Source organism: Mus pahari, chromosome X (genome assembly GCF_900095145.1).
Source record: "Mus pahari chromosome X, PAHARI_EIJ_v1.1, whole genome shotgun sequence".
Taxonomy (NCBI): Eukaryota; Metazoa; Chordata; class Mammalia; order Rodentia; family Muridae; genus Mus; species Mus pahari.
In genome coordinates this window covers 142,272,659-142,298,852 of record NC_034613.1, presented here as the reverse complement: position 1 = coordinate 142,298,852, position 26,194 = coordinate 142,272,659, and the positions used below count along the sequence as shown (strand labels likewise).

At 40.8% G+C, this 26,194-nt stretch overlaps 1 protein-coding gene and 1 pseudogene across 1 annotated transcript in view; one reads left to right on the top strand and one right to left on the bottom strand.

Moving 5' to 3' along the window:
• Bmx (BMX non-receptor tyrosine kinase) overlaps positions 1-26,194 on the top strand; it is a 64,454-nt gene that overhangs the window by 21,488 nt on the left and 16,772 nt on the right. The window contains exons 9-13 of the mRNA XM_029534583.1: positions 1,447-1,518; positions 2,425-2,478; positions 14,793-14,847; positions 17,148-17,227; positions 21,794-21,921. Of these exons, the coding sequence (XP_029390443.1) occupies positions 1,447-1,518; positions 2,425-2,478; positions 14,793-14,847; positions 17,148-17,227; positions 21,794-21,921 (389 nt within the window). The remainder of the gene's footprint in view (positions 1-1,446; positions 1,519-2,424; positions 2,479-14,792; positions 14,848-17,147; positions 17,228-21,793; positions 21,922-26,194) is intronic.
• Positions 12,627-14,314, bottom strand: LOC110313706 (annotated as a pseudogene).

Here is a 26,194-nt window from a genome sequence, read left to right as displayed (position 1 = left end):
TCACACACACATGCTGAATGTAAAAACAAAACACAAGGTAAAATAAATTGCTTTGCCTTTTCAATGAGATTTTCTGACAGCGGAGGAAGGCAAACGTCTCTTCTGGGGGTGGGGTAGGCTGGTAGAGAAGATGGGGAGGAGACATTTTAGAATCAAGGGCATTTAGAAATCTCTTGACATATCTTAAAACAAAGCCAGAGGATCGTTTCCTTGCCAAAGCAGTCTGCCCCTGTGAGTTGTAGTTTGGGGGGAAAAAAAGAGCTAGGCTGCGAAGGCAAACAGGAAATGGTGTCTAAATTCCAGACAAAGAAACCTTTGGACTTTAGGAGGAGGTACGCAGTTCCTCACGCTCTTAAAAGGATGAACCGCAGAGGTCTATGCTAATCTTGCTGCTTCATCTGTGTCCAGAGGAGTTGCAAGTACAAGATTCTTAGTTCTAATCACACCAACAGAGAGAAGAAAAATATACATAACAAATATGTAAAGGACAGAGTGTTGTGCATCCGCATCTGCAAGAGAGCAGAGCAAAGCTAGTCAGGCGGTCTCCTGATCCAGGGTTCCCGCTGCTGAAGTTAAGACCTAGCTGAAGCAAATCGCTTTGTCAGTTAACATTCAATAATTGAACGCTTTTAAATGTGCTGTCAACAACAACAAAACCACGCAGCTGTCACCTCAAGGGGGACAAGAAAGAGTTTTAGAGCCAGATATGAGTGTCCATGGCCCAGGATCACAAATTGAGGTCACCCCAAATTCCATGTTCTAATGAGATAGCAATTTTATGAAGTTCTCATAAAAACAGAACAATAAAAAAAAAAGCCATGAAGCAAAACATTTTTCAGTTGGTGGAAGCACAGCGGTGGAGGTGGTCTATCGCGAAGAGGGAGCACCTGTGTCATAGGCCTCAGATGGTACCAGATGACAGTTTAACTCTGGGGTTTGTAGAAGCTAATGGTTGCTAAGGCTCACAAAACCAGCAACAAGTGGGTAACCCAGGTGCCTATTAGCATACCAAAGCAGGCGCTGGCTAACTCTCCCAATGTCTTACAATACCTGTGGCCCTCCCAGCATTTCCCACCCCAACCTCTACCCTAAATGTCTCCCTCCCTGGGAGAAGCTACAATAAAAATGTCCATAGTATACAAGGAGTCCTGTCCTTTTATTTCATGTTTCCAGAGGTCTGTTCCCTTAACACACTGCAGAAGGTTTTATTGTCAGTCACAGGGATGATTGGTCATACACAGAGATGGACAAGGGCTGGCTGACAAGAGAACTAAAGATAGCTTGAGATAGATAAAACAAAATTAGGTTGTGGACATGTACCATTCCAACGTCTCCGCAATCACCGATGTTCTAGATTGCTAGCCTTGCAGAAGGGCCAGTAGAAGGTATGACTGCTTTCCAAGAACTTTCCTTTTCACCACACTAATCATATGCCTTTACTTGCAGTGAGGAAGACATTGCACGCAGTAACCAACTGGAAAGAAATACCATCTCTCACAGCACCTCAAAGATGTCATGGTAAATCCAATTGAGATGCTACTTGATACTCAAAATTTACTTCCACTTGCAGGAAAAAACTAACCACATTTGAAATAAGTTTGCAATGAGGCAAGGTAAATATAGTCCAAAAATGTCCATGTAATTTGCCTCTGAATACATATATGGACCTCACTGAGGTTCCCTTGGTTACGGTTTTCCTCACACTGATTATACCAACTCTTCAGTCATGAAGTATTCAAGTACTACGATATGCTGGCTCAGGCAACTTTAACAAGAGAGAAAGCGACCCAGAATAAATTATTCCCTAAGAGTAGCTCTGGCCACATCACCAACATTTAAAAAATATTATTATATTATATATATTTTTTATTTTTACGTGCATGAGTGTTTTGACTGCATGTATGTAAGTGTACCACTTATGTGTAGTGCCCACAAAGGCCAGAAGAGGGCATTGGATCTCTCAGAATTGGAACTGCCATGTGGGTACTAAGAACTGAACCAAAGCTCTCTGCAAGAGTAGGAAGTGCTCTTAACCACAGAGCTACTTCTCCAGGCCCAGCAGCAAGTTTTTAAACTTCCTACAGTAGCCATCTTTGTAGGAATCGTCAATGTGCTTCATAAGCTTGCTCTTCTGAAAGAATCTAAATAACCCGATTGTGTTCCCCGGAGCCTCTCCTGTTGACGAGGTTCTCTTCCTGCACTGGCCATAGATTTAGCTTGTGAGTGACCGATTTTTCATTTTGCTGATATCTTTCCCAAGAGCAAAGGGGAAACTTAGAAGTCTAGATTTTGTCCATGAGGATACAATAACATGGTATTTCTGTACTAGGCGGCTGTACGGTTTCTTGCTGCACTGGTCAGTTGTATTGTTTCTTGCTTTCCTTGTTTGTCTTGCATTCATGCTGTTTCTCAACTTTCCTTAAGGGGATTCCCTGAGTCAAGTTCATCTGAAGAAGAGGAGAATCTGGATGCTTATGAGTGAGTGTTGAAGGTTATACATTTTTCTAAAACTAGAATGAGATGTTTTTATTTGATTCCTTGAAGGTATTAAAACAGATGGTTAGACTCTCAGCAGACTGTATTTACATGGGTAAATTCATGTGAGGCTCTGGGCCATTTTTCTAAATGGTAGGTGGTAATGAACTTAGTTATTATCAGTAAGGATGTTTTCCCCAGTCTGGAGCATCTAAATCTGATGCATATACTCACTGGATTAATCACGTGCTGAATGTTTTCATTATACTGGTTCTGTTCATTAGTTATTTGCTGGATCCCTCTAATCAAGGTAACATTTGGAAGCTCTTACTAAGGCATTTGGCATGATACACTAATTTCACACAGCAGTGCACTGTTACTCAACATAACAGCATTTATGTATATAGAGTCTTATTCATAGGATGACCTTATTATTTGACATTAAAGTTGAGATTCCCGATAGAGAGATAAGTTCCAATAGTTATCTGGCACAAATTCGTCTGCTCTGGGAAAATAAGAATAAGTGGTCACTGGAACTATATCCTTGGGTAGGCCTAAGGTTAAGGCCTCTTTAAGGATCTTTCCAAAATTCAGGGCTTTCTGTCATTCTATAAATATTGACTTTATTAAAGCTTTGTGATAAAGAAAAATTAAAACAGTATATCATACTGTATTTTGAAGTCACTCAGCATTTAGAGGACTTCAGAGAGTTTTAGGACTCATATGGACACTGGGATTCCATATGCTTTAGTTCTCTTCTGAATGAGTTCTATTCTTTGGTTTATTGGTTACATGTGAAGTGAGAGCTTTTACACTAGACCTACCTGTATGTTTCCTCTTCTCCTTTTACCTGTAATCTGTCGCCAGGTTCTAAACATACCTGTCACATTAGGGAAGATGTGGTATAGCCTCCATTCTCTTGTGGTACTACTTTTCTACACTCTAGCCTCCAGTTCTAGTTAACTTTACCTATCAACTTGATGGAAACCTGGGAAGAGAGAATATCAATTGTAGAATTGCTTCCACCAGAATGACCTATGAGCATGTCCACGGGGCATTTTCTTGAATGATAATAAGTGGGAGGGTCCATCTCAGCTCACTGTAAACAGTGCCACCACCCCTGGGCAAGTGGTTTTGTTTTGTTTTTTTGTTTTTTGTTTTTCAAGACAGGGTTTCTCTGTGTAGTCCTGGCTGTCCTGGAACTCACTTTGTAGACCAGGCTGGCCTCGAACTCAGAAATCCACCTGCCTCTGCCTCNAGTCCTGGCTGTCCTGGAACTCACTTTGTAGACCAGGCTGGCCTCGAACTCAGAAATCCACCTGCCTCTGCCTCCCAAGTGCTGGGATTAAAGGCGAGCGCCACCACTGCCCGGCAGTGGTTTTGAATGCTACAAGAAAGCAGCAAGCCATGGAAAGCAAGCCAGTAAGCAGAAGTCCTCTGTGATTTCTGCTTCAATTCTTGTTTCTATGAGGAGAGCAAATCTGTACATTGTCAAGGCTTAGTCTTTAGCACTGAGATAAATAGAAGTTCTATTACACTGTCTCCACTAGGTTGAAATAATGTGAGAGATTTATACATTGTGGAAATTATCATAAAGGACCCATCTCCTTCAAAAATCAAAAAAATTTTCTCAAAAGGAACTCGAGACTTATAGATCTATATGACCCTAATCTATTATTATTATTATTATTATTATTATTATTATTATTATTATTAATTCACTTTACATCCTGTTCATTGCCCCTCTCCTGGTCACTCCTTCCCACAATTCTTCCCCCATCCCCCTCTCCTTTTAGTGGATGGGTGCCCCTAGCTATTCTCCTCCCCCCCCACTATCAAATCTCTGCAGGGCTAGGTCCATCCTCTTCCACTGATGCCAGACAAGGCAGCCCAGCTAGAAGAACATATCCCATGGACAGACAAAAGCTTTTGGGACAGCCCCCATTCCAGTTGTTTGGGACTCACATGGAGACCGGGCTGCACATCTGCTACATATATTTGGAGAGGCCTGGTTCCAGCCTGTGTTTGCTCTTTTGTTGGTGGTTCAGTTTCTGAGAGCCCCAATGATGACCCTATATCATACTTGACACTCCCGTACATCCTGTACTGTGAGTGCCACTGTCAGTGGATCTTACATTCTTAATTCAATCAGCAATTCAACTTCATTTAAATAAATATGGAAGCACTGGGATTTAGATGGAAAATCATGTTAGGACTAGAGCTGGGCCCCTGCTTTTTTGATATTAAATACTACGTTTTAAAAACTAAGCAGAGCCAGGACTCAGCAGAATAATGGCACAGGTAACATGCCTATTCATGCAAAAGGTTAGGAAGGCATATGCCTTGTTTGCTTTCCATTATGATGAAGCACTGACCAAAAGCAACTTGCGAGAGGAAATGATTTATTTGGCTTATGCCTATAGGTCATGCTCTGTCACTACAGAAAGTCAGGGCAGGAACTCAAGCAAGAATTTGAAGGAAGGACTGCTTGCCCTTCCATGCAGCATTACCTCCAACCAGGTAACTCTCTCACAGCTGAGAAAGTCCAGCAGAAACCATGGAAGAATGCTGCTTGGTGGCTTGCTCACAGGGTCAGGCATAACTAGCTTTTCTATATAGCCCAGGATCACCTGACCTGGAATAGCACCACTTTGAATAGGCTCAATATTCCTACATCAGTTAACAACCATGTCAATATCCCACACATATGTCCATAGGCCAATCTGATCTGGACAATCCCTCAATTACTATTCAACATTTCTCAGGGTACTATGCTATGCCCAAGGCTAACTGAGACAATGCAGTATATATATCATCTCACCTTCCATGTCCAAGTCCATGTATTTATTTTTGATCCTTTCTTCCTTCAGGGCTTTTAAAGCATTTTCTGCTCATGCCCCCTCCCTTATTTTTATCAGAGAAAACTTTGTGGCCCAAGGTATATAGAGTTATAGAATAAGTATAGAAACCAGAATTTTACTGATAAATCATAAAGAATTTTATTTTAAAGCATTTCTTTTTTGGTTTTTTGATGTTTGTTTGTTTTTCCAGACAAGGTTTCTCTGTATAGCCCTGGCTGTCCTGGAACTCACTTTGTAGACCAGGCTGGCCTTGAACTCAAAAATCTGCCTGCCTCCCAAGTGCTGGGATTAAAGGCATGTGCCACCACTGCCTGGCCTTAAAGCAATTCTTAATTTACATATAACTTTGCCATTTATTAAAGATGAAAGCAAATTTGCTTGTTCATATTACATAAAGAATTAAACATTGGTTGAATATTAGATAGTAAAGGAAGAACATCCTCAATGTTTCACTGAGTTGATTGGGTTTTTTTTGAAAAAATACTTTTATATTATTTTATTTTATGCGTATGGTATTTTACCTAGGTGTATGTGTACCACTTACATGCCTAGTGCTCAGAGAAGCCAGAAGAGGGAGTTGGATCCCCTGGAACTGGAGTTAGAACCAGTTATGAACTACTATGTGGGTGCTGGGAATTGAACTCAGGACCTCTGGAAGAGCAGCCAGTGTTCTTAATTGCTGAGCCATCTCTCCAGCCCATGATCAATATTTTTGGTTTGACAGTTGTCCGTGCTGAAAATGTCACTTTGTGTAGAGATACAGGACAAAATGGAAAATGTTCAAGGTCCTTTTAGAAATTGTTGCAAAGTCTTCTCTAGCGTTAAACTAGAATTCATTGAATAATTGTTTTAATAAAATTCCAGGAAAATAATTCAAATGGCAATTATGAGGATGAAACATTCTAATAAAATATAGTACAAAGACATACTGATTTGATATTTGTTGTGGGAAATAATATAAAACGAACCTTCACGCTGACAACTCTCGGCCCTGCTGATGTCCTGCTGGCTCTGTCTCTACCCACCAACTCTCCTTTTGCTGCCACACCAGCCCCACACAACGACTGTCCACCCCATGGTCAGCCATCACAACACCCAGCAACCTGGTAGAAACAAAACTCTAGAAGCTTATAATTAACCAAACGGATGTATGTATCAATAAATTCAATACAATAATTTCAGAACCAATTGATAATGGTAAAAGCTGCCCACCTAGATTAGACAAATGATCCCAAATAGCCTATCCTTTATAATATCATAACAATTGTGGCTATTAAAACCACGCTGGATCTGGCTCGTCTTCCTGTTCTTCCATCTCCATCTTGGTTCTTCTCCTTATTCTCTAGTCATTCTCTGTCTCTGCGACTCTTAGCGCTGCCTCCCCTTTCCCTGTCCAGTCACAGGCCTCCTGTTGCACTAACATTTTAATGTAATTGGTCAGGGAAAATCCTGTCCCAAATATTTACATGCTGAGAAATAATGGTAGGAATCTGTTTTCATTGATTAGACCATTACATTTCTATGAGAGCAGACAACTTTGCATGTATAGTACAAATACTATGATTCAGATAGCATTTATGATAAAACGCCCATTGCAAAGCATGTATATTATATGTCCAAAACAAGACTGCAGTGAAGTTGTATCATGCAACATGGGCAAGCACTGCCAGAAATACCTGGTTCATCACATGTTTAGTTTAAAATTAATTTTTGTTTGCTACACTTTCAGGAACCTTTTACTTATCGACATTTTGTGATCCCCCCATATTTAATTATTCAGTCCTACATGGGGGTCCCAATAAGTGTCTTAAGAACCTGTGTGCTGCTTGGCAGTGGTAGCTCATGCCTTTAATCCCAGTACTCGGGAGGCAGAGGCAGTCAGATCCCTGAGTTTGAGGCCAGCCTGGTCTACCGAACAAGTCCCAGGACAGCCAAGAAAACCTGACTCAACTCCCCAACAAAACTCCCCTGCCCCGCCGCCAAAGAAGCTTTGCTCTATATCACTTTTTCTAAATGGTCTTTTGATTAGCTTTTATTAGATTGATATATGAATTAAACAGAAAACTGTCATGAATACCTCAAGTTTTAATTAAACATCTGTAAGGGTAGATAGAGTTAAAAGGAGCTTCTTAAGATCAGCCCCGTGACAGCTAATCTTGGTCATCAACTTGACATTCCTGGGAAAAGGGAGCTTCAAATGAGGAATTGCCCTCCAGCTGTTGGCTGTAGAGCATTTTCTTAATTGCTAATTGAGTTGGAGGTCCAGGCTTCTGTGGACTGTATCATCTCTAAGCAGCTGGGCCTAAGTCATATAAGAAAGTCAGCTGAGCAAGCCAGTAGAAGCTAGCTAGTTCACTATTCTGCTATTGGTCTCTACTTCAAGCCTCTGATTTGAGTTCCTGCATTGATTTCCTTCAATAATGTACAACCTGAAAGCTGAAATAAACCATTTCCTCCCCAACTTGCTTTGTTCATCACAGCAACATAAAGTAAATTAGGATAACCCCCTTAATTTTACAGATAGCTAAGTCTATGGTCCAAAAAAGACTAAGAGGCTTGTTCAGAGTCAAACATCTTTTATTTGTGTGTGTGCGTGTGTGTGTGTGTGTGTGTGTGTGTGTGTGTGTGTTTCGAGACAGGGTTTCTCTGTGTAGCCCTGGCTGTCCTGGAACTCANNNTGTAGACCAGGCTGGACTCGAACTCAGAAATCTGCCTGCCTCTGCCTCCGGAGTGCTGGGATTAAAGGCGTGTGCCACCATGCCCGGCTTTAAAGATTTATTTATTTATTCTATGTAAGTACACTGTAGCTGTCTTCAGACACTCCAGAAGAGGGCATCAGATTTCATTATTGATGGTTGTGAGCCACCATGTGGTTGCTGGGATTTGAACTCAGAACCTTCAGAAGAGCAGTCGGCGCTCTTAACCACTGAGCCATCTTGCCAGCAACTATAGATGAGGTAGTTCTTTCTAGAGCTCAGATCTCCAAACTGGCTGGTCTAAGAATCTTTGCACTTTATTGAATCTCCAGCTACTATTATTTCCTTCTTCTGTTAATATAGATACCATACAAAACATCAGTTCCCATTCACAGAGAAGACACTTTCTGCCTTGCTTTTCTCCCACAAACCTTAGCATTCACCACCACTCTTCTTCAGCACATCTTTTCTCTTCTAGTCAATTCCTCCTAATTCCCCAAACCCATGCCCCATTGCACTTCATAACCTATTTATTCCTATATGTAATATTTTAGCTTATGCCAGAGAGGCACAGACATATGAAACATAAATTTATTGTTGTGTTTCACATACAAAGTAAGGCACAATGTTCTTGGCTTATTAGTCAAATTAGCAAAGGTTAATTTTTTATTTCAAATTTTTATTATAATTCTCCAATAATCAAAGAAGTGACGTTGGCATGAAGATAGACAAAAGCCACAAGAGAGACTGGGCTCAGAAACAGTCCTCCAGTGCTTGGCAGATGTTTTACCACCAAAGAGTAACATGCAAAGCTGGATTTCCACATGTGAAGAGTAGAAAGTCAGATCTTACATAGCACACAAAGATTAACTCAAAATGCATCAAAGAGCAAAGCTAAGAGCTAAAACTAAAATTCCCAGGGTAAGCTATAATCAACTCCCTTGGGTAGGTCAATGCTTTTGTGGATATGACTACTAAAAGTTCAACCAGAGCCAACAACCCAACTATTAGTGGACAGAGGACCTAAAAAGATTTCTTCAAATAATATATAAAGAAGGCCACCAAGCATATACAACACGTGACATCAGTAGTCAGGGAAATAGGAAGTAGAATCACTGGTAGATCTTCACACCTATTAGAATGGCCACTAAAAACGAGTAAGATTCACAAGGACACGGGCAGTTCTAATCGTTGTGCACTGCTGATAGGAACATAAAATAATATGGCTGCTAAGGAAACTATGGCAGTGCCTACAAATAAAAGCAGAATTGTGGTATGGCATACAGTCTTCTGTATGTATGCTAAAATTGAAAGCAAGGTCTTAAGGATATTTGTATATACATGTTCACAGCTTAGTCAGGAGCTCCAGGGTGGAAACAAACTGAGGTACCCACTGCTGGATGAGTAGGTAACAAGATACATACAACATACATGCAACATACATTGTCTTAGTCAGGGTTTGTATTCTTGCACAAAACATCATGACTAAGAAGCAAGTTGAGGAGGACAGGGTTTATTCAGCTTACACTTCCATATTGCTGTTCACCACCAAAAGGAAATCAGGACAGGAACACACACAGGGCAGGAACTTGGAGGCAGGAGCTGATGCAGAGGCCATGGAGGGAGCTGCTAACTGGCTTGTTTTCCCTGGCTTGCTCAGCTTGATTTCTTATAGAACCCATGACTACCAGCCCAGGAATGGCACCACCAACAATGAACTGAGCCCTCTCACCCTTGATCACTAATTGAGAAAATGCCTTGCAGCTGGAACTTGTGGAGGCATTTCCCCAACTGAAGCTCCTTTCTCTGTGATAACTCCATCCTATGTCAAGTTGACACAAAACTAGCCAGTAAATACACTAAAATACTATTTGTCCTTACAAAGGAAGGGGACTCTGATACGTGATACAAGTCTTGATGGTATTTTGATACATGAAATAAGCCAGCCCCCATCCATCCCTGAAACATACACACACACACACACACACACACACACACACACACAAGCATGCTAAGAATCCACAAATGCCAGGCACTTAGAGTACTCAAATTCAGAAACAGGAAAGAGAATGGTGATTACGATGAAAAGAGAGTATGCCAGGGACAGGGCAGGGAGGGGCAACCTGACAATGGCTGGGAGTTATTAGATGTTCACACTATACAATTTGTGAAGTGGATGCAGAATTGTGCTGCAGGCCAACTGCACTGTACTATGAATATATACTTAACCATGTTAAGGTTTATTATTTCTACTTAACTAATTTTGAATATGGTCACGAATACAGGTGTATAAAATTATTTTGAGAGCACAGGCCTACAGGTAAGAGGTCAAATTCACATAAGTTTCTGTAAGTTTAGGTTAGCAATGGTTTCTTAAGGTACACTGAAAGAAGAAAACACATTGTCCTTTTCCAATATGAAGACTGCAGGAGCCAAGCACAGCAGCGTGTACATTCTGGGAAGTGAAGCTGTGAAAATACTTGCTCTGTGTTCAAGGCTTTGGAGATTCCTGGCCAGCCTGGGCATACATAAAGGCAACATACAAAAATAAAAATTGTGCTTCAGAGAGTATCAAGAGATTGAGAAGGACAAACCACAAGTTGAGAAAATACCAAGTAATCTTTAAGATACTTGAGTCGACAATAAATAATCTTACAGGAAAATACAAAGATAACCCAACTGAAAGTCAGACTGTAGACTGAAATAAACATTCTGCAAAGGCAGCATAGAAAGCCAATGAACACATGAAAAGATATTTAGATTATTAGATATTAGAGAAATGCAAGCCAAGACCCCAATTAGATGCCTCTTCATCCCAAGCAGAATGTCTATGAGCAATATGAACAGTTGTGAGGGGTGCTGGAGCCTAGATCCCATGACAGCATGAAATGGTGGAAAAAATCATTGTAGAAAATATAATTGAGGCTGTCATAATACGACCCTGGAGTTCCACTCTAAGACATGTATTAAATGAAACATTTTGAACTTTTTCACAGATGTTCATAGCGTTAGTCAAAAGCCCCAAAGTAGAAACAGCGCTGAGTTCATCTGCTCGATGGAGATAAAAAACACTGAGTTTGTCTACTATGGAATCTTATTCAGCAGTACTATATTACAGACTGATGCTACACGTGAATAAACCTTTAAAACTTGGTAACAGGTCTCAGAAAAGACTGGACTATATAATTTCACTCATCTAACATGATGAGTAGAGGGAGTAGAGGGAAGGAAGACAGAGTGCTAACGAGTATAGGTTTCTGGAAAGGATGAAACTGTTCTGGAAGTAGATAGTGGTGACTGCTGCATGCTCCAGGAACAATCTAAAATCCCCAGGATTGTATAATTGAAGGTTCAATTATGAGATAAATGACTCTCTCCAAATAAAGCTATATCTAGATAAATGGAGGCATTCCATACAAACACATTTTACTCTCAGTTGAAACTGAAGCGCTAGTGGAAGGTGTGGCTCAGTGGTTGAGCTTCCTAGCATGCAGAAGGTGCAGTCCTCCACACTGCACAGACATCAAGCTTGGGACATAGGTAGCAGGACTGAAGGATGCATTACCTCCCACTCCCAGTGGGGGCAGTACATGGAACAGAAAGGTGCAGTACCTCCTACTCCCAGTGGGGGCAGTACATAGAGCAGAAGGGTGAAGTACCTCCTACTCCCAGTGGGGGCAGTACATAGAGCAGACCTCTGTGACACCCTAGGGAATCCTCACAGCTTCAAAACTTTTAAAACTGCAAGTGAACTTCCCAATCCACAGTGAACTATGGAAAAATATAGAAGCTATAATGACTCTTGGTTCAATGGCAAGAATCAGACGGAAGATTTAGTTTCCTGATGGCTCTCTAATGTGTTAAGTGGTCAAAATAAAATGATCAGGATTCTAAACTTTCCAGCCACTTGCTGTCGTTGCCATTTGCTGTCTAGAGTGGACATCTGTTCCTTCCATTTGATGTAAATTCCAGTGTTTAGGGATGAGGCCCATAACTCATCCTATGTGACTGTGAATGGTGTTAGCACAGTACATGTGACCAGGATCTAGCCAAGATCACAAAGGATGGAGTAGGAGTATATGACCCAGAAAAGACCAGAGTCCTTCAGTAGGATGTGATTTGTGGGTCCAGATCTTGAGGATGTGGACTGTGACGGGTATCATCGCCCCTTTATGAGGAGAAGGATGACCTAAAATTGAAACCAAGAAACAGAAACAAGAGTTGGAGAGTCTAACAACAGGCTCTATGTTGCTAACTATGTCTATCTCATCATGGCCTCCTAGATGCGCTTACTGTGTAATCTGATTGAAGAGTCATCCTTGAACATAGTTTCTCCATTAGGCAGTTCCCAAACAAACACAAAGTTCTTAGCCCATAGTTTTTCAGTTCCATGTATCTTTTATAAATGATTTCAAACAGCAGAATCATTCAGAAACAGCATTGATCCATTTCCTCTGGTGTCCTTGGAAGGGATCACCTGGCCCAGAGGTTCAACAGATGTGGCAGCTACTGTGCATCCTATTTTGGTTATTTTCTATTAAGGTCCAGAAAAAAAATCCTAGGTGATTTTCATCTTGCTTTCATCATAATGTTATCAATATCCCTTTCTTCCTCTGAATCTTGATCTGGCATCCAACATTGGTCTTTTACACACACACACACACACACACACAGAGAGAGAGAGAGAGAGAGAGAGAGAGAGAGAGAGAGAGAATAATGCAAAGCTCTGCAGTAGCCTTCCTTCAAACATTGCCGTGGGGATTTTCCTTTCTGGATCACACAGGCCGATTGCAGACATACACTAAGGTCCTCCCTCATGCCCTCACATGCACCGCCCTCCAGGTTGTCCTCATAATACCAGGGTACAGCTGGGCCTGCAGCCCTCACCACACCAGATTGCAGTCTTCGGTCCTGTTAATTGTTTTCTTCCCCCCCCCATGAGATATTGTCTTTATTTACATTTTAAATGTTATCCCCTTTCCTAGTTTCCCCTCTGAAAATCCCCTATCCTTCCCTCTCCCCCTGCTCACCAACCAACCCTCTCCCATTCCTGGCCCTGGCATTCCCCTATACTGGGGCATAGAGCCTTCACAGGACCAAGGGCCTCTCCTCCCATTGATGAACGACTAGGCCATCCTCTGCAACATATATAGCTAGAGCCACACGTTCCACCATGTGTTTTCTTTGATTTCTGGTATAGTTCCAAGGAGCTCTGGGAGTACTGGTTAGTTGATGTTCCTCCAATAGGGGGTACAAACTCCTTGGGTACTTTCTGTAGCTCCTTCATTGGGGACCCTGTGTTCCGTCCAATGGATGACTGTGAGCATCCACTTCTGTATTTGCCAGGCACTGGCAAAGCCTCTCAGGAGACAGCCATATCAGGTTCCTGTCAGCAAGCTCCTGTTGGGATCTGCCATAGTGTCTGGGTTTGGTGGTTGTTTATGGGACAGTTTCTGGATGGTCGTTCCTTCAGTCTCTGCTCCGAACTGTCTCTGTAATTCCTTCCATGGGTATTTTGTTCCCCATTCTAAGGATTCTGAGCTTCTGGGCTAATATCCACTTATCAGTGAGTGCATATCATCTGTGTTCTTTTGTGATTGGGTTACCTCACTCAGGATGATATCCTCCAGATACATCCATTTGTCTAAGAATTTCATAAATTCATTGTTTTTAATAGCTGAGTAGTATTCCATGTGTAAATGTACCACATTTTCTGTATCCATTCCTCTGTTGAGGGACATTCAGGTTCGTTCCAGCATCTGGCTATTATAAATAAGGCTGCTATGAACATAGTGGAGCCTGTGTCCTTATTACAAGTTGGAGCGTCTTCTGAGTATATGCCCAGGAGAGGTATTGCTGGATCTTCTAGTAGAACTATGTCCAATTTTCTGAGGAACCACCAGAGTGGTTGTACCAGCTTGCAATCCCACCAACAATGGAGGAGTGTCCCTCTTTCTCCACATCCTCACCAGCATCTGCTGTCACCTGAGTTTTTGATCTTAGTCATTCTGACTGGTGAGAGGTGAAATCTCAGGGTTGTTTTGATTTGCATTTCCTGATGACTAAGGATGTTGAACATTTTTTTCAGGTGCTTCTCAGCCCTTCGGTATCCCTCAGTTGTGAATTCTTTGTTTAGCTCTGTACCCCATTTTTAATAGGGTTATTTGGTTTTCTGGAGTCCAACTTCTTGAGTTCTTTATATATAATGCATATTAGCCCCCTATCGGATTTAGGATTGGTAAAGAATTCTACTCAACTTTTCCACATATCTTTGCCTCCCATCTGGATATCACCTTAGATGTTTATCTCTTCCTGTTCTGAAGAAAAAAAAGTTTAAAAAGCATTTACTTTGAGACTAGTTGATATAAAATGTGCTTCTATCGCGTTATTAAAATAAATGGTTGAGTTGAAAGACAAGAGTGTTTATCCTTGGCTATGCTGGCTTTCCCATTGCAACCAGCAGGGATCTAATCTCTGGTCCTCATTTAAAAGAGTGAAAGGTGGCCTAGCTTAGAATCACCTAGAAGGACTCTAGCAGCCTACTCACAACTTGATAATAGCTAGGCCTCACCTCAGAAGTAGAATCTGGATGTTTTGAAGAATCTGGGTTTTAAAAAAATATCCTCAGGTAATACTGCCCGAAAATTAGGTTTGAATGTCTGTATTATAGGCCAATGCCTTATTTTACAGAGTCAAAAGTTGAGGGACAAGTCGTATGATTTAAAAATGATTAATTCTCCAATCCAGAATTCTTTTGCAGCTGGTTTGCTGGGAATATCTCCAGGTCACAATCTGAGCAGTTACTGAGACAAAAGGTAGTGTTTTCCTCTACTCATGTCAAAGAATCTGTGTCTGTGTCTGTGTGCATGTATGTGCGTGTGTAGTATGCATGGTGTGTGTGTTTTCATATTAACCATTCATTCCTACCACTAGATTACACTTGCAGCTCAAGAATATCTGTCTCTGGCATTTCTCTGAGAAACATTTTTGCTAATGTTTCAACTCACTGTGACATTGGCCTTTACTAGCATCTCCTGATGCCTACCTCTAGCTGTCTAATGAACCACCTCAAGCTGTAGGAGCCACTCTGGTTACTGAGAGACTTGCTGTCTCTTGGCCATGTACTCAATACCCTTTTCTTCAGCAATAAACAAAGCACCCCCAACACTTAGTGGCCTGAAACAAGATTTGCATTCCCCACAATTCTGTAAGTCAGCTTTTTCAGGCAAATGTTTTGCTGAAGGATAACTGAGGGTCAACTGGAGTGCCACGGTTCTTCCCTGTATGGCCTCTCCAAGAGTCTGATTTGGGTCCTCATCATAGAATAGAAACCCTTCAAAGAGGACTAGCTCAGCACTATAAGCACTTAGGGACCCTCTGCTTTGACAGCATCAGTTCATGTCCCATTGCAAGTCACATGTCCCAGTCCAGAGTCAAGGCAGGAGGAGATAGCACAGAATCACAAATAGGAGAGATGATTTCATTTTTCAGGGCTGGAGACGGAACCCATATGATAATGAGTGCTATGCATGCCTCCCTAGTTAACTTTTCTACTGCTATGAAGAGATATCATGACCAAGGCAACTTATATAAGAAAGAGTACATTTCAGAGGGTTAATCCATGACCAGTCTTGATGGAGAACATGGTATCAGGCAGACAAGCATGGTGCTGAAGCAGCATCTGAAAGCTTAGATGTTGAAACAATATCCATGAGACACAGAGAGCCAACTGGAATGGTATGGGCTTTTGAAACCTCAACCCCCATGCTCAATAGCACAGCTCCAAACAAGGCTACACCTCCTAATCCTTCGTAAACAGTCCACCAGCCAGGAGCCAAGCATTCAAATATATGAGCATATGGGGGCCATTTTCATTCAAACCACCATATTGTGATATATACCCTTGTATACCCTTAGCCCAAGAAAAATGACTTAATGTGAGGGATCAATAGAATTATTTTTCTCATCTGGATTTCACTGCTCATTAACACCTAAACCAGAACATAGAAGATGTGATATGGAATTAATTCACTTGATTTTATTGCTAATTGATATGTTTGATCTATGAAAATGGTACTTTGCTACAGTTCAGTCTAATAAAACACTAAACACACAAATTATGTTTTAAGATGTGCTCAACAGAGTGTGATAGATTCAATTGGCAAGCTGTTATATCCATAGTTTATTATGCTTTTTCTGAACCTGACTCTGGTTACAATTGGCATAAATCCTTGAGAAAGACAAATGGAGGCTACAACTTTAGCAAAATGTTTATTCTTCCTCAAACATTTCCAGAATATGATATAGGGTTATATCATATATAGGGTTATATATATATATATATAGATAGATAGATAGATAGATAGATAGATAGAGAGAGAGAAACATTAAATTTTCATAAATATAAAACAAAAATTTTAGAGAGTTGCAAATTCTCTAGAAAAAAAAAGTTTGCACAGGATGGATCTATGAAGATATTGACTTGGGTGAGGATAAAATGCAAAGGTAAATCCCTTGCTTAGCAAAGGTCAGGCCCTGGCTTCCATCCCCAGAACTAAACAAGAAAAACAGAACAAAGGGAGAGGAAGAAAGGAACTGAGTGAGAAAAGGAAGAAAACTAAGCTATAGGACCCTTCTTTGCTAACTGTTGGGTGACCTATCCCTTTGCTGACATTATTTTTTTTATTATTTTCTTTATTTACATTTCAAATGCTATCCAGAAAGTTCCCTATACCCCCCCCCCNCCCCTGCTCCCCTACCCACCCACTCCCACTACTTGGCCCAGGCCTTCGCTTGTCCTGGGTCATATAAAGTTTGCAAGACCAAGGGGCCTCTCTTCCCAATGATGGCCGATTAGGCCATCTTCTGCTACATATGCAGCTAGAGACACGAGCTCAGGGGGTACTGGTTAGTTCATATTGTTGTTCCACCTACAGGGTTGCAGCACCCTTCAGTTCCTTGGGTACTTTCTCTAGCTCCTCCATTGGGGACCCTGTGTTCCATCCAATAGCTGGCTGTGCCTTTGCTGACATTATTGTGCATCTAAGATATTTTTGCTTACTGCCTATATAAAAATCATTTTAAAAAAATAATGAACATTATTTCTCCTTTTCAGGGAAAAGAAGGAGCATTTATGGTTCGAAATTCCAGCCAGATGGGAATGTACACAGTGTCCTTGTTTAGTAAGGCTGTAAAGTAAGTACAATGTAGACTTCCTTTTTCCTCTTGTGACTGTTGGTTGAAAGTGATGATCACTTAGTTATATTTTGAGGCGAGACACCACTCACTCTTGAACTCTGGAACTTGGGATCAAAGTATTTGTGTTGAATATGGCCATTAGCCATTGCCTTCAGGCCCTCTACTTTCAAAAGGCTATGCTCGGAGTGTCCTTCTCCTGTCCACCCTAGACAAGGCAGAGTGCTGTGAGCACCGCACACCTCCATAAACATTTACTGAAACAACAATGTGGGTCCCTTGGAGTCAGGCCCAAGCATAGAAAGAGAAACATTAAAAAATAGTGATAGTACTTCTAAATTCACAAACCAACCTTCCTGCTGAGTGGAGAAGTGTGCCCCAGTGCCCAACTCTCAGCGAGCCTTTCCTGTGGGGTTAAATCAAGGTATCAGTGTTTTCTGAGTATGTTTCATCTGCCTGCCTACCTGCCTACCTGCCTACCTGCCTACCTGCCTACCTGCCTCCCTGCCTGCCTGCCTGCCTGCCTGTCTGTCTGTCTGTCTGTCTGTCTGCTGGCTTTTGTAGGTAGGAGTTCTAGCTCAAAGTCAAACTTCTCTTCCCATTTCAGGCCTTTATTAGGCTGAACAAGTTTCTCAACCTGCTCTGGTCCTGAACTTCATCATTGGAAAGGGAAATATCATAATGATTTTTAATGCACTCAAAGCAACAAGGTATTGGTAAATAAAATAGCAATGGTTACTGCAAATTAGACTGGTGACCAATTACACGTGATTAAAATTACTTCCCACATTAACATCAGTAGTACATGTCTGAAGACTGTGTGTATGTCCCTCCCAACAGAGAGCCACAGTATTTAAATTCACCAACCTAACAACAGCTTTGAGATGGCCATATGCCAACTGAAAGCCATAATTAAAGTGATGTGATTTTGTATTACTTACTATCCCTAGTTAAATACATTTGGATTGCCATGCAAGGGCTTGTGTTATAATTACTAGGCACTTGGATATGTTTTGTCTAATGTTTTAACAGAGCTAGTGAATAAATCCAGGTTTACCTTTTTAAAAAAATGATTTTTCTGTTCTATGAATGAAATCATTTAACACATATATTTAGATTAGGATACTGACTAGCACACAGTAACACCAAATGAAGGAGCAGTTATTGTTAATGGTGCTGCTGGTAAGAAAGTGTAGTTCTGTCTACTCTTGCATGCCTGATCCTTGGGTGTGTAAGACTTCCCAGCATCATCTCGCCAAAGCCATCATCATCAGGACCTCCCTCTGGAAGTTGATTTCCTTGAGACAGAACCTCACTATGTAGCTTCCTTGAGCCTTTGTGACCCCAGTGCTGGAATTACAGGCATGCACCTTCCAGAGATTTATAAGTCACTTTCCCATGGGCTAATACCTCTTGGATTCCTTGTAACACCCCTCCAGAGTAAATAGGGCCCTTTGCAGGTGAGGAGATTTGGGGTTCAAAGAGATCTCTTAAAGACTAGCTCATGAGGCAGAATAAGCGATCAATCCAAAGCTAGGCCACCTACAACCAAGTAACCAAGCCATATCTTTCATCCACACTAGTGTGTCTATGAAACCCCCAGTGTCTGGGGGGACAGAGATTGAATTGACACTGAATTGATATGGACCATTTGAAAGAAATATTTCTTACCAGCTGGACTGAATGAATTGTGTAGATGTGTGCCCTACCACACAGAGCATGTATATGTATTTGTAATGTAATATGTATTTGTAACTAGATTATGAAGATATTTTTTTTTCATTTGCTGTTTTTTTTTTATTATTATTTTCTTTATTTACATTTCAAATGCTATCCCGAAAGATTCCCATACCCCTCCCCCCACCTCTGTTCCCCTACCCACCCACTCCCACTACTTGGCCCAGGCCTTGCCTTGTGCTAGGTCATATGGAGTTTGGGAGACCAAGGAGCCTCTATTCCCACTGTTGGCCGATTAGGTCATCTTCTGCTACAAATGCAGCTAGAAACACAAACCTTGAGATTTGTTTTACAGTATACCTACTTCCAATTTGAAATAACAGGGTGTATCTTGAATGACCATACAACATTTGCTAATACCAGAATCCATGTCTCTAACAAGCACATATACTAGATTTCACATGATCATTGGCTGAAACAAATCTAACAACTAGAGAACATGCTGTTGCCTAAGCATCAAAACAGCCGTGGCCCTCTGGATAGAGCCAAATGAAATGTCAGTTGTTCCCCTCTTTGAACTTCATCACCCCAGATTTATTTTTGAAGTTGATCCAGTAGAAAATTATTAAATAGATAAGGAATTAAATGAAAGGAATATCCCTTTTAAAATATTTTTGAGGTTATAACTTAATTATGTTTCTCCCTTGCTTTTCTTTCTTCCAAATCCTCCCATATACTGGTCCCCAATCTCTTTCAAATTCATGGTCTCTTTCTTCAGCAATAGTTATTGCATGCATATATGTATACATATATTGTTCAAAATACAACTTGTTGAGGTTGGTCAGAGTTTCTATTGTTACAACAAAACACCATGGTCAAAAAGCGACTTGGGGACGAAAGGGTTTATTTGGCTTATATCACTATTCATTATTGAAAGAAGTCAGAACAGAAACTCAAGCAGGGCAGGGTTCAGGGGCAGGAGCTGATGCAGAGACCATGGATGGGTGCTGCTTACTGGCTTGCTCCCCATGGATTGCTCAGCAAGCTTATAGAACCCAGAACAACCAGTGTAGAGATGGCACCACTCACAATGGGCCCTCCCCCATTGATCACTAGTTGAGAAAATGCCTTACAGCTGGATCCCATGGAGGCATTTGCCCAACAGAGGCTCCACCCTCTCTACGCCTCTAGTTTGTGTGAAGTTGACACACAAAACCAGCCAATGCAGCCCATAGAATGTTACTTGAATATATGTTTCCAGAGTCAAATGTTCAGTATTAGGCAACCAATTGGTGTGCTCTTCCTGGCAGAGGACCAGTTTTTTTTCCTCCCAGCTCTCCTCAGTTGCCTGGAGTTCTTGGTGTAAGGCTGAAGCCTCGTGGGCCTTTCCCTATCCAGTCTGGCATGTTCACAGGTGTCATTCTTTTCCAGCTCACACCTGAGCAGTCATGTTTATGAGATTTCATGAGTAACTTCTGATCTCATCAGGAGGTTCAATCTCACAGCAAACTCCCTGATCCTCTGGCTCTTACAGTCCTCCCATCCCACTACTCTTTCACAGTGTTCCCTGAGCCTTATGTTAAGGCTTACGTGCAGGAATTTTTATAGATATGTCCATTGGAATTAGGAAAGCAAAACTCTTTTATGAAATGTCATCAACTCATACTGACACTACCATCAGATTAGCCATGTGCAACACAGAGAAATATCCTTTCTTCTCCTGTGGCATTGTTCTTGTGTGGCAAGTACAATCTCATCCAATTTTTATAAAAACTGGAGGAGGAAGCCAGTGAGTGATAGAACATAACTCTAAAATCTAAGACAGGTTATTCCTGACTGGCCTCAGTGCGCACGAACTCATCGCAATATTGTAGAACAGGAGAAAAAGAAAGGTTTCCTGTGGGGGGAGAGAGGTGGTTTTATTTGTTTGTTTGGTTGGTTGGTTGGTTGGTTGGTTGATACAAAGTTTCTTTGCATAGTCCTGACTGTCCTGGAACGCACTCTGTAGACCAGGGTAAGCTCGAACTCAGAGCTCCACCTGTCTCTGCCTCCCAAGTGCTGGGATTAAAGGTGCACGTTACCACGGCTGATCCAGAAGAAAATGTTTTATGTGGAAAGTATATGCAATGCACTCATTGGAGCATAGCATGGTCTGACACACAGAAAATGCTTGCTAAGCTGATGGTAACGACTAGTATTGTTACTGCTTGGAAATAGGAGTTCTAGATATTTAAGTATGCTGTGACCCCGATACTTTTCTTCCTGCGTGCCCCGTTCCCAAAGGAACTCTAGGTAAGAATACAATCTAACCATTTTTTTGCCTATACAATTTTGTTCCCAATTATTATCTTAAAGGAGAACTTATGTTCTCACATGATCCTAAGGAACAGAGACAAATTCTATAGATTCTCTTTATTATACTTTCTAGGGGAGAAAGTACATGAAAGTAATTTTCCCCCAAATTATTATTATTTATTTATTAACTGTGCTGGGGGGGCACTCATATGTGGAGGTCAGAGAACAATTTGTGGAAGTCAGTTCTCTCTTCCCAGAGTATAGATCATAGGAATTGATCTCAGACTGTCATAGTTGACTGCAGGAATATTTATTGGCTGAGCCATGTTGCTAAGCACCTCAAGTTGAAATTTACTGTGCATGAATTTTGTATATACACAAAGGACACACTGAGTTCACAGAAGATTGCTCTTCCATAATTTACTGATTGTCATGGATGCTTCCAGAGAAACACCAGATGTCAAGTTTGGGTAGCCATCCCTGTCTTCCATTCCCCAATTTGTAAATAGATTCAAAATAATTATCCACTCATTATTTCATCAAAATTTTGTTGTCTGTTTAAAACATCCTAACATTGTCTTTCTTCCTTACTAGTGATAAAAAAGGAACTGTCAAACATTACCACGTGCATACCAATGCTGAAAATAAATTATACCTGGCTGAAAACTACTGCTTTGATTCCATTCCAAAACTCATTCACTATCACCAACATAATTCAGCAGGTAACTTGTTTCTTCTTTTTTCTTTTATGGGCCCTCACATATAAATGTCAGCTTTTTTTTTTGGATACCACTGATCCTGTTAATATTCTTGATTAATAGGATATCAAGAAATGAGGGGAAATGCTATCAATCTCTGTCTGTTATGATTTGTAGCTTACACCTCCTCAAATATAACACAACACACTTTATAAAACTAGAAGAATATAACCACCAAACCCAGACACTATTGCATATGCCAGAAAGATTCTGCTGACAGGACCCTGATATAGCTATCTCTTGTGAGGATCTGCCAGTGCCTGTCAAATACAGAAGTGGATGCTCACAGTCATCTATTGGATGCAACACAGGGTTAATGAAGAAGCTAGAGAAAGTACCCAAGGAGCTAAAGGGGTCTGTCACCCTATAGGTGGAACAACAATATGAACTAATCAGTACCCCCAGAGCTTGTGTCTCTAGCTGCATATGTGGCAGGGGATGGCCTAGTTAGCCATCAATGGAAGGTGAGGCCCTTGGTCTTGTGAAGATCATATGCCCCAGTACAGGGGAATGCCAGGGCCNGAAAGGGGGAGTGGGTGGGTTGGGGAGCAGGGTGGGGGGAGTGTATAGGGGTCTTTGGGGATAGCATTTGAAATGTAAATGATGAAAATATCTATTAAAAATTAAAAATAAAAAAATAAAACTAGAAGGAATAAGATTAATTAAGTTGAGCAAGTTAAGATAAAAATTATTTTTCTTTAGATTTTATCTGTTTTTTTTTAAAGTGTGCATGTGCATCTTGTGGATATGAATGCAGTGCCTACAGAGGCCAGGAGAGCGTATCATATCCTCTAGAACTTTAGTTGAGAGCCACCTGATGTGGATACTGGGAACCAAACTCTGGTCCCCCGAAAGAGCAGCACAGTGCTCTTAACCACTAAACCATCTCATCAGGCATAAAAGGAAAATTGTTTTAATCAAACTTTATTTCTAGAGTTTTTTCCTAGACCATAAAAGCAATTTGATTATAAAATCCAGATATTAGAAAAATGAGCATCATTGGATTCGTAACTTCTCAGTACAGAATAGTGTCAATCATGATATATTTTTGTATATGAATGATACTATTTGTTATATAAGAATTACATATTTATAAACATTACACTTTACAGAGATAAAAATCATCATCCACATACTATTCAATTTATCTTCTTTTTAAATTATTTTATTAGATATTTTCTTTGTTTACATTTCAAATGCTATCCCTAATGTCCCCTACACACTCCCCCCACCCTGCTCCCCTGCCCACCCAGTCCCACTTCTTGGCCCTGGCGTTCCCCTGTATGGGACATATAAAGTTTGCAAGACCAAGGGGCCTCTCTTCCCAATGATGGCTGACTAGGCCATCTTCTGCTACATATGCAGCTAGAGACACCAGCTCTGGGATACTGATTAGGTTATATTTTTGTTCCACCTATAGGGTTGCAGATTCCTTTAGTTCCTTGGGTAATTTCTCTAGCTCCTCCATTGGGGTCTCTGTGTTCTATCCTTTAGATGACTGTGGGCATCCACTTCTGTATTTGCCAGGCACTGGCATAGCCTCACAAGAGATAGCTATATCAGTGTCCTTTCAGCAAGTTCTTGCTGGTATATGCAATAGTATCTGTGTTTGGTGACTGAGTATGGGATGGACCCCTGGGTGGGGCAGTCTCTGGGTTGTCCATCCTTTCATCTTAGCTCCAAACTTTGTCTCTGCAACTTCTTTCATGGGTATTTTATTCCCTATTTTGGGGAGGAATGAAGTATCCACATGTTGGTCTTCCTTCTTCTTGATTTTCTTGTGGTTTGGAGATTGTATCTTGGGTATTCTAAGTTTCTGGGCTAATATCCACTTATCAGTGAGTGCATATCAAGTGACTTCTTTTGTGATTGGGTTACTTCACTCAGGATGATATCTTCCAGATACATCCATTTGCCTAAGAATTTCATAAATTCATTGTTTTTNATAGCTGAGTAGTACTCCATTGTGTAAATGTACCACATTTTCTGTATNCATTCCTCTGTTGAGGGACNTCTGGGTTCTTTCCAGCTTCTGGCTATTATAAATAGGGCAACTATGAACATAGTGGAGCATGTGTCCTTATTACCAGTTGGAACATCTTCTGGGTATATGCCTAGAAGAGATATTGCTGGATCTGCTGGTAGTACTATGCCCAGTTTTCTGAGGAACCGCCAGACTGATTTCCAGTTCAGCTTCTTGAGTTCTTTGTATATATTGGATATTAGTCTACTAATATAATATAATTCTTTATATAATATAATTTGTAGCACGCATTATATGGTGGCTCACAAGCATAATATAATATAATTCTTTACTAACCCTACCTCAGAGGACTTTCCATGCAAATATTCATGGCTTACCTTGTTCTCTTCAACAGCTACGTATAATTTGATTACATTTTGACATAACTCTCTGGTGATCATGTGTGATATTTTTATATTTTAATGGATATTTTATTGCACAGCACTGCACATATAGCTCTGTGCATTTGCTTTAATGATTTTATTGCTAGTTTCACAAAAGCTATGAGCATTTAAAAATGTGAAGTTGTCAAATGGTTTACAGAATTATACAATCCTACTAATAGCAATGTTTTTATATTTGATATGAGCTACTATTTTCTCTTAAAATATCACCTACGTGATGAGTATCCCTATTTTCAGTAATAAGTTTCTGTGGGGGAGTAGTATATGTTGTGCACATGTTTGTGTGTTTGTGCATGGACATATGTGCATATGTGTGCAAAAGCTTGAAGTATGTGGTAGTATGAATGAGAATGACCCCATAGGCTCATATTTTGAATGCACTAGGAAATGGCACTATTTGAAAGAATTATAAGGATTAGGAGCTGTGGCCTTATTGGAGGAAACATATTACTGGGGGTGGGCTTTTGAGGTTTCAAAGCCTGGGTGCTCTCTCCCTCTCCCCTTCCCTCTTCCTCTCCCCACCACCCTCCCCCTGCCCCCTCCACTATGGATCAGGATGTATATAGCTCTTGCCTACTGCATCAGCACAGTCCTGCATGTTACCATGCTTCTCATCATGATGATAATGGGCAAAACCTCTGAAACTGTAAGCCAGCCCCAATTAAATGCTCTCTTTTATGAGAGTTACCATGATGGGGGTCTTGTCACAGCAATATAACAGTGACTAAGACAAGGTCAATTTTGGGTGCCTTACTCAGTCACTCACCACCTTACTTTTTTTTTTGACACAGCATATCTCACTGAGTTGGATAGATTGGCTGGTCATCAATCTCCAGGGACCTGTCTGTCCCTGACTTCTCAGTGCTCACATTAAAGATGTACACCACGGTGCCAGATTTTCACATGGGTACTGGGAATCCGAACTAATATCCTTAAGCTTGTGCTTCAAACACTGTACTAACTGTGCCAGTACTAATTGTACTAGCTGTCCCAGGACTGTAACAGTATTCATGACAGGAAGTTACTTGGTGAATTTCCAGCAGTGAGTGAAAATAAGCCATAGGCTCTGCATCTAAGTGGTGCTACTGTGTCTGACGTGATTTCAATTCCATTTTGGGTCTTGTTTGTAATTTTTTTCTCAAATTTCTTCGCATGTTTATCTTAACATATAGCATCTCCTGGGAAAGTAATTATACAAACAGTAATCTCTCAATAAATAATTGCACCTTAGAGGATACACAGGACATAAAAAGATATTAAAATGTTGATTTCTCATTGTGTTTTCATTAAATCTTCAGTTTATTAGTACATTTCATGACTCACACAATAGTTATTATAGCAGAAGTTACACATATACATATTTCAAAGGAAGGCATAAATATTTTATCACAAAGACATTGCATTTCTAATAGAAAGCATAAGATGCAAAATACTTTAAAAATAATCATAATTTCTCTTATATATGTATATTTATATATGCATAAACATACACATTTCTTTTTTATTAGATATTTTCTTCATTTACATTTCAAATGCTATCCCGAAAGTCCCCTCTACCCTCCCTCCCATCGCCCTGCTCCCCAACCCACCCACTCCTGTTTCCTGGCCCTGGTGTTCCCCTGTACTGGGGCATATAAAGTTTGTAAGACTAAAGGGCCTCTCTTCCCAATGATGGCTGATTAGGCCATCTTCTGCTACATATGCAGCTAGAGACACGACCTCTGGGGGTACTGATTAGTTCATATTGTTGTTCCACCTATAGGGTTGCAGACCCCTTCAGTTCCTTTGGTACTTTCTCTAGCTCCTCCAT